At 58.5% G+C, this 8617-nt stretch overlaps 1 protein-coding gene across 4 annotated transcripts in view; it reads right to left on the bottom strand.

Annotated features, from left to right (window-relative positions):
- Positions 1-169: 169 nt before the first annotated feature.
- The window catches only part of POU2F2 (POU class 2 homeobox 2), a 22256-nt gene continuing 13808 nt past the window's right edge, over positions 170-8617 (bottom strand). For 2 of the 4 annotated variants that reach the window (XM_044671054.1, XM_044671056.1), the window contains exons 6-14: positions 6245-6350; positions 5522-5613; positions 4611-4724; positions 4089-4230; positions 3142-3290; positions 2875-3060; positions 895-961; positions 468-669; positions 170-350 (exon numbers count right to left, since the gene is read on the bottom strand). In XM_044671054.1, coding sequence (XP_044526989.1) covers positions 263-350; positions 468-669; positions 895-961; positions 2875-3060; positions 3142-3290; positions 4089-4230; positions 4611-4724; positions 5522-5613; positions 6245-6350 — 1146 coding nt within the window. In that variant the 3' untranslated portion in view covers positions 170-262. Of the gene's footprint in view, positions 351-463; positions 670-894; positions 962-2874; positions 3061-3141; positions 3291-4088; positions 4231-4610; positions 4773-5521; positions 5614-6244; positions 6351-8617 lie in introns of those variants that run through there. The other 2 variants (XM_044671055.1, XM_044671057.1) reach the window with 2 other exon arrangements.

The raw sequence follows: 8617 nt of genomic DNA, 5'->3' as shown, positions 1-8617 counted from the left end.
CTCCCTCCTTCTCTCTCTCCTCTCTCTCTCTCTCTCTCTCTCTCTCTCTCTCTCTCTCTCTCTCTCTCTCTCTCTCACACACACACACACACACACACACACACACACACACACACACACACGGCCCATCACAGAAGCAGCAACAGGCGTGCAGAGGGGTCTAGCAGAAGCCTCGTCCCCGTTTCCATCCCTGCCCCAGAGCTCCCCGATGTCCTTTGCAGGCATGGATGGTGTGATGGCTGGGGGACAAAGGGAGTGGGATTTAAGGCGACGCACCTTGAATGGTGGCCAAAGGGTTGTTACCCATGAGAGCCGGACTCAACCCCGAGCTCAGCCCCACCATTGTGCTTCTAGAAGAGGCAAAGCAGAAGGGTTAGTGGGGGAAGGCAGGGGGTTAGCAGGGGCGGGGGCACGGCCTCTCGCAGCAGCAGTACCAGCTTCTCGCCCTCCCCTTGCCCCAGACTTACCCTGTGCTGGGGTTCAGGCCCGACAGGCCGATGGCCGCGTGGCTGCCTTGGGGGCTGGGGTTTGTGCTGTTGGTGGTGGCAGGGGGTGGGGGGGTGATGGAGGGGATAGAGTTGAGGGGGGTCACGGCCCCACCCCCACTGCTGCCCCCTCCAGCTGTCCGACTGGGGTGGAGGGTCCCCACAGCTGAGGACAAGGTAGTAACTAGGAGAGAGAGAATGACAGACTCGTTGAATGCCGGAGCCAACAGGCCCTGGGGATCATTTAGTCCAGCCCCACCGGCCTTACGGTGGTCCAGAAGGGAGTTGTCCCAAGCCCCATGCCCTGCTGGTGAGTGGCAGAGAGGGAGCCCTCCTCTCCTCTGCCTCATGCCCCAGTTTAGGTCCCAAAGCCCACCCTGTTCCTCCATTCCTGCTCCCAACGACTGACCTGTTGTGCTCAGACTGCTGGAAGGCGGGGACAATGGCAGGGTCCCCCCGGCCCCCTGAGGTGTGACCTGGAGAGACGAGGAAGAAGGTGCTTTGGGATGGGAATCCCAGCCAGGCATGCCAGTGGGGGTTCCTAGGCGGACTGATGGTGCCTCCCAACATGCTCAGAGACTCAGAATAACCAGTTTTCTTTCCCTCCCCTACCCAGGTATTTGGTAGAGGCGGGGGAGTGGGAGAAAGGGGAAAGGGGTGGCCAGGGCGGGTGCCAGATGTCACCCACAGCTGATCTTCAGGAACAGGGAGCTCGGCATTCTAGACACAGACTCAGAGCTGGGAAGGAGCTTAGAGGACTTCAAGACGGAGGACATCCTCAAGGCTTGCCCCCTTCGTTTGGCAAATGGGGCAACTCAGGCCCAGACAGGGGGGACGCTTCTTCAAGGCCCCCAAATCAATTTGGTGCTTACCCCAAAGGGTTGAATAATGGCATACATTCAACTGAGAACCCACTCGAGGCCCCCCAAAGCAACCCTGCGAATCCTAGACTAAGAGTTTTCATCATGGAACCTGATGTGGATTTTCTCCACCTGGTCAGTGGTCACCGGCTATGGGGCCTTCAATACAGTCACAAAGGGAAAGGTGTGACTATTCTCCTGTGTCCTCCTTTTGGAAACAGCCCTAGACTGGAGGGGGAGACCTGCCGTAGGGCCCCACGTGGGCTCCAGTTTAATGGAGGGCCTGAGGGAAATCCCCCACTCCCCTACCCCAGGCCAAGGGTTGGTAAGACTAGAGTCCTTCTCAGCTCTGAGTGTTTTATAGTGCTGGTCACTGAGCACTTTTAGAAGCTTTTCTGGCTAATGTCACATAGTTGTTGGTTCAACTTGAGGATGGAGCCTGGAAATGCTTCACTCTATGGTGCAAACAGAATGGAATCCTCTCTTGCGAGCAATAACGATGGAGCCCGGGCCCAGAGAGGCCAGCAGCGGTCTCCAAAAGGGACGCCTTTCTGCAAAGCGAAGAATTACATTCTCGTGCGCCAACCCAGATTTTTGCACATGTCTATTCTGTTTAAATCAAGTAGAAGTTGGTACGAGGTGCCAAATTCCCTAAGAGTAAGGAGGGGGGCTTGTTCATTCTGTCTTCTCAATTCTTAGTGCAGAGCAGAAGCTCAGGGAATACTAGAAAGGATGGATGGATCGTGATGGACAAAAGGATGGAGGGAGGGAGGGAAAGATGGATGGAGGAGGGAGAGAGGGAGGGACGGATAGATGGAAGAACAGAGGGATGGAGGGTGAATGGATGGATGGAGGGAGAGAGGGAGGGAAGGATGGATGAAGAGAGGAGAATGGAGAAAGGGAGAGAGGGAGGGATAGAAGAACTGAGGGATAGAGGGTGAATGGATGGATTGTGATGGAGAAAAAGATGGAGGGAGAGAGGAGGATGGAGAAAGGGAAGGAGGGAGGGGTGGGAGAACTGAGGGATAGAGGGTAAATGGATGGATTGTGATGGAGAAAAGGATGGATGGAGGGAGAGATGAAGATGGATGGATGGAGGATGGAGAGAAGAAGATGGATGGACGGATGACTGTAGGGGGAGGGAGAGAGGGTGAATGGAAGAATGGAGGGATGGATAGATGAATGGTTGGATGTTTCTTGGAGGCTGTGTTGAGGGCTGGAAGAGGTGGGCAACAGGAGAAAGAACAAGGTCTTGCTGGTCCTGGCATGGTCACGGATATATCAGGTCTTTTAAGACCACCCCATCTCCGGCCAAGCTTCACAACAACGTGTGTGGTCCAAGGCTTGATTGCACATGCCCGTGTCTAGGTGTGTCCCGCTGTGTCCATGGATGGCTTTGTGCTTGTGGGTGACTGTGGGTCAGTGAGACATGCCAGGGGGCCCTTGGGGTGGGGGTGGGGTCTCCAGATCTCTGAGTGTCCCTGTGGGTGTCTGGGCTCAGGTGGCTGGGGGAGGGGAGAGCACAGTACCCCAGGCCCGAGGTGAGGGCTGTAGGCCGCTGGCTTGCCCGGGCTGGGCAGCATGGGGGCAGCGCTGCAGGGGTTAATTCTCTTCTCCTTTTGGCGCCGGTTGCAGAACCAGACACGGATCACCTCCTTCTCCATGTGCAGTTGTTCCGCAATCAGCAGGATCTCCTCTGAGGTAGGCTTCTGATTCTGGGGGGAAGAGAAGCGAGAGGTGAGTGGCAGCCCCGGCAGGCCCCAGAGGAGCAGGACAAGGATGGGAGGGCTTCTCACCGCTAGAAAGCTCTTCTCTAAGGCGAAGCGGACATTCGTCTCAATGCTTGTCCTCTTCTTGCGCCGCCGGCCTGGGAGCCCATCAAAGCCCAGGCTGGGGTTGGTCAGCTGGTTAGGACTGGGCAGGCTGGAGTCCACAGACATGGTCTCTGTCCCCAGGAAGAGGCCGTGGAGAGGAGAGGACTCAGCATCCAGACAGCCTCTCCTGGCCCCCAGTATCTCCCACGCCCCCTTTGCCTGCCCCATGGCTCCTCAGCCCCTCACCTGCTTCTCCTCAACCTCTGTCCCTTCTCCATTACCCTGTTTCCCTGCCAAGTGCCCCACTATTGAGACAGCTCCCGGCCTTATGAATACCCCGTTCTTTTTGGCCCCATCGAATTCCAGGGCTAGAAGGAACCTCAGAGTATCCTGTCCAGCTTATCGCCGCCCCGCCCCGCATAACTCCCCCACCTCAATCACCCACACAGGAAGTGCTCTCTCTCAAGGAGGGGATGCCCCCTCTTGTGGGCGCCTCAGATTCAAAAACATGCCCCACTCAGGGCGCATACAAGGATAATCCTTTGTCTCTCAGGTCTCAGCTCTGTGCCGCCCCAGGACTTCGCCCCAGGACCTCGCCCCAGGACCTCGCCCCAGGACTTTGGACAGCGGCCGCCAGCTTGTTTGCTAGACTATAGGCTGCCCCCCTCGCCCCAGGACTTTGGACAGCGGCTACCAGATTCTTTTCTAGGCTATAGGCTGGCCCTTCGCCCCAGGACCTTGGACAGCGGCCGCCAGCTTGTTTGCTAGACTGTAGGCTGGCCCCTCGCCCCAGGACCTTGGACAGCGGCTGCCAGATTCTTTTCTAGGCTATAGGCTGGCCCCTCGCCCCAGGACCTTGGACAGCAGCCGAAGGCTTGTTTTCTGGGGCAGCTGCTCTGGCCCAGGACTGGCCCAGCTGGGACACCCACCTGCATCATTGAGCCATTTTTCCAGAAGAGGCTTCAGTTTGCACATGTTCTTAAAGCTAAGGTTGAGCGCCTCAAAGCGCGAGATGGTCGTCTGGCTGAAGTCGTTGCCGTACAACTTGCCCATGGCCAGCCCCACGTCGCCCTAGAGGAGGGACACGGGGTCTGGTGGGCAGCCTAGGGATGTGGGTCTTCTCCTTGGAGGCTCCTCAGCTGTGCCCTTCTCCCCACTCCCAGTCCCTCTTTATTACTCCTGTAAAAGGGGGCCCTCCCTGGGCTCTCTCCCTGGCCTTCTGCAGAAGCAGCAGATCATTGGGGATTGGTGGGTCTCGATGCAGTGAGATTCATTCTGCACACTATCGAGGGCTTTGCAAAACTGTCTTGGGGTTCCAGGAGGTTTTGACACCCTCCACCCCCAGGCCCTTGGGGGCTTCCCAAAGGGCTCTGCAGATAGCCCCAGTGGCCTCCTCAAAGGGTCGCTCTCCCCTCTCCCTCCATTCCCCTGCCCACTGCTCAGGCCCAGACCTGAGTGAAACCCAGCTTGATTCTCCTCTGTTTGAAGGTTCGAGCAAACTGTTCCAGCTCCTCAAGGTCGCTGGGCTCCTCGGGGTGGGAGGGCGGCTCCAGGCATTTGGTGGGCTGCGAGTGCGAGAGGTGAGGATCGGGCAGTGTGGGTCGGGTCACTGCCTGTGGGACAAAAGGAGGGAAAGTCTGGGATCTCCAGGCTGTCTCTTGGCCTTGACTTGGCTCTGACTGAAGAGGCCATCCCAGGCCCTCAGCAGCAGCCCCCATCCCTTCCCAGCCCCCTCCTGGTCACTATCTGAGCCTTTGGAACCTGCACGGTTTCCCTTCATCACACTGTCATGTTGTCGTGTCCCAAAGCCTGTGGGATGGGGGACTTCCACAAGCTCTCGGGGCTAAGCTGTCTGCACTGCCCATGGGGGAGCCTGAGGAAGCCTCTCCTCTCCACATTCCAGTTTCAAGAAGAGGGGTAATCTGTGCCCCGAATAACGCTCACTCCAACTTCGATACAGTAACCCATCTTATACCCATTTTGCAGATGGAGGCACGAAGCAGACCCCCAAGTGCATACAGTTAGGCCCGAGGCCTAGGATCTGATGAGCCTGTGGGCTTCACAGAGTCTAAATGGTGCCTGGGAGGACCCTCATGCCTTTTAGTGGTTCAGGGGCTGGCCAGCCCCCAAGCTCAATGCCCTGCAGGGAGCCTCTCTGGACCCCCTGAGGTCCGCCATGCCCATTGGAGCCAGCCAGACGGCAGGGGCATCCCTCAGCAGCCCGTGAGCTGGCACAGAGAAACGGCAGCCCCCGCACTGCTCCTGCCCTGACTCCCCTCCCTCTCACTCCTGGACCCACCCCTCGGCCCAATGCCTCCGTGAGCCCCTTGGCTCCTGCCACAGACCCGGGGCAGCTGCATACCTGGGTAGGGAGCCCAGCCCGGGGCTGGGAGGTCAGGAGGGCTCCCTGGCTTTGCTGAGGTAGCTGGAACAGATTTGGTGTTGGGAGCAGGCCTGTGGGAGATGGTGCACATGTCAGGGGACAAAGATGGCCTGAGGGGGTTCAAGCGGCTGCCTCATTGGGCCTAACTAGGCCAGACCTCGGTGACCCACCCCACACCCTGCCGGCGGTCCGCAGGAGGTTTCCGAGGCTAGAACAGTGCCGCCTCCTTCCAACTGGGGACCAGCAGGGCCAGGCAGAGTCCAGACAGGCAAACAGACAGGAGCTGCCCAGCCATGGTGGCTCCCCTTGTGGGGCAAGCCACCTCAAAAGGGAGTGAGCTCCCCGTCCCCGAAGGACTTCAGGCCACCTGGGCTGCTGAGATGACTGTATGTCCAGGATGCCGTAACAGGCATTTCTGTCCACATACGGGTCTGGCTAGGTGGCCTCTCCCTGCTCTTCAAGGCTAGGAATCCAGATGGGGCTGAGCTGGCCCAGAACCCAGACATGTGGGGAGGTGAGAAAGGAGCACTCAGCAGCTAAAGCTTATTGAGAAGGTGTCGCCTGTTGGGGGAAGGAGTGAGCTCCCCATCCTTGAGGTGCACCGAACCCCTCTGAGGCTCCCATCGCGCTCCACGAGGGGGCGCCAGAGGGCCGCGGAAAGGGCTCCAGGCAGGCCCCCTGCAGCTCCCCAGACAGCCTTACCTGGCTGACCCTGTTGAGTTTGTGGCAGCAGGAACTGTGCAGGCGACTGGAGGTGGTGCCCAGGGACAAGGACGAGCTGCTGGAGCTGAAGGAGCTGCTGGATGTCCTGGAGCAGGGAGAAGGACCCGGGTGAGACTCGGGGCACCCCAGAGGAGCCAGGCAGGGGTCCCCAATGGGCAATGGCCCTGAGCCTGGACAGCGCCTCCAGCTGTCAGCACAGCAGAGGTGGGGGTTCTAAGAGCATACCCGTGCTGACTCTCACTGTTCTAGACACCCCCAGCCAGGTCTGAGCCTCCCTATTCTAGATTTCTCCAGCAAGTTCTGAGCCTCCCTGTTCTAGGCTCCCCCAGCCAGCTGAGCTGCCCTGTTCTAGACTCCAGCCAGCTCTGACTCTCCCTGTCCAAGACTCCCCCGGCCAGCTCTTACTCTCCCTGTTCTAGATTTCTCCAGCAATCTCTGTGCCTCCCTGTTCTAGACTCCCCAGGGCAGCTCTGAGCCTTCCTGTTCTAGACTCCCCTGGCCAGATCTGACTCTCCCTGTTCTAGATTTCTCCAGCCAGCTCTGAGCCACCCTGTACAAGACTCCAGCCAGCTCTGACTCTCCCTGTTTTAGACTTCTCCAGCAAGCTCTGAGCCTCCCTGTTCTAGACTCCCCCAGCAAGCTCGGACTCTCCCTGTTCTAGATTTATCCAGCAAGCTCTGAGCCTCCCTGTTCTAGATTTCTCCAGCCAGCTTTGACTCTCCCTGTTCTAGACTCCCCAGCCAGCACTGACTTCTGTTCTAGACCCCAGCCAGCACTGACTCTAGCTGTTCTAGATTTCTCCAGCCAGCTCTGATCCACCCTGTTCTAGACACCCCCAGCCAGCTGAGCTGCCCTGTTCTAGACTCCAGCCAGCTCTGACTCTCCCTGTCCTAGACTCCCCCAGCCATCTCTGAGCCTCGCTGTTCTAGATTTCTCCAGCCAGCTTTGACTCTCCCTGTTCCAGACTCCTCAGCTAGTGCTGACCTCTGTTCTAGACTCTACAGGCCAGCTCTGACTCTCCTTGTTCTAGATTTCTCCAGCAAGCTCTGAGCCTCCCTGTTCTAGACTCCCCAGCCAGCACTGACTCTAGCTGTTCTAGATTTCACCAGCCAGCTCTGAGCCGCCCTGTTCTAGACTCCCCCAGCCAGCTCTGAGCCTCCTTGTTCTAGATTTCTCCAGCCAGCTTTGACTCTCCCTGTTCCAGACTCCACAGCCAGCTCTGAGTCTCCCTGTTCTAGACTCTTCAGCTAATACTGACCTCGTTCTAGAATCTGGCCAGCTCTGAGTCGCCCTGTTCTAGACTCCTCAGCTAGCGCTGACTGCTGTTCTAGACTTCCCAGCCAGCGCTGACTCTAGCTGTTCTAGATTTTTTCCTGGCCATCTCTGAGCCGCCCTGTTCTAGACACCCCAGCCAGCTCTGAGCCTCCTTGTTCTAGATTTCTCCAGCCAGCTTTGACTCTCCCTGTTCCAGACTCCACAGCCAGCTCTGAGCCTCCCTGTTCTAGACTCCTCAGCCAGCGCTGACCTCTGTTCTAGAGTCCCCAGTCAGCTCAGAGCCGCCCTGTTCTAGACTACAGTCAGCTCTGAGCTGTCCTGTTCTAGATTTTTCCTGGCCAGCTCTGAGCCTCCTTGTTCTATATTTCTCCAGCCAGCTTTGACCCTCCCTGTTCCAGACTCCACAGCCAGCTCTGAGTCTCCCTGTTCTAGACTCTTCAGCTAATGCTGACCTCTGTTCTAGACTTCCCAGCCAGTGCTGACTCTAGCTGTTCTAGATTTTCCTGGCCAGCTTTGAGCCACCCTGTTCTAGACACCCAAGCCAGCTCTGAACCTCCTTGTTCTAGATTTCTCCAGCCAGATTTGACTCTCCCTGTTCCAGACTCCACAGCCAGCTCTGAGCCTCCGTGTTCTAGATTTTCCTGGCCAGCTCTGACCCTCTCTGTTCTAGACCCTGGCCAGCTCCAACCCTCCCGGGTCTCACAGTTTGTGTTCTAGGTTCTGAGTTGGCTCCTGGCTTGGGTGTTCTGAGCGTGTGAATTGAGGATCTTTTCTCTGGAGAGGCTCTGCTGCCCCACCCGCGGCGAGGGAGAGGACGAGGGTGCAGGGCCTGAGGTGCCTCAGACGGGGCCTCAGGCCGGGGGAGGTCAGTGTAGCCGGCAGCGAGAGCACCCTGGGGGACGCCGGGCCAGGGCCGGCCTTACCTGGGCCGTGAGCTGGATGGGCTGGGACAGGGTGAGCTGGGGGGTCGCCGGGGGCTGGCTTGCGGGGGGCTGCGGTGGCAGGTCGCCCCCCCCAGAAGGGGAGGCGGCGGCGGCGGCGGCGGCGGCATTAGCGGCGGCGGCGGCGTTGGACTGC

The sequence above is a fragment of the Gracilinanus agilis genome, chromosome 3, assembly GCF_016433145.1.
Source record: "Gracilinanus agilis isolate LMUSP501 chromosome 3, AgileGrace, whole genome shotgun sequence".
NCBI lineage: Eukaryota > Metazoa > Chordata > Mammalia > Didelphimorphia > Didelphidae > Gracilinanus > Gracilinanus agilis.
The sequence above is the reverse complement of the archived record's forward strand: the minus strand, read 5'-3'. Positions and strand labels throughout refer to the sequence as shown.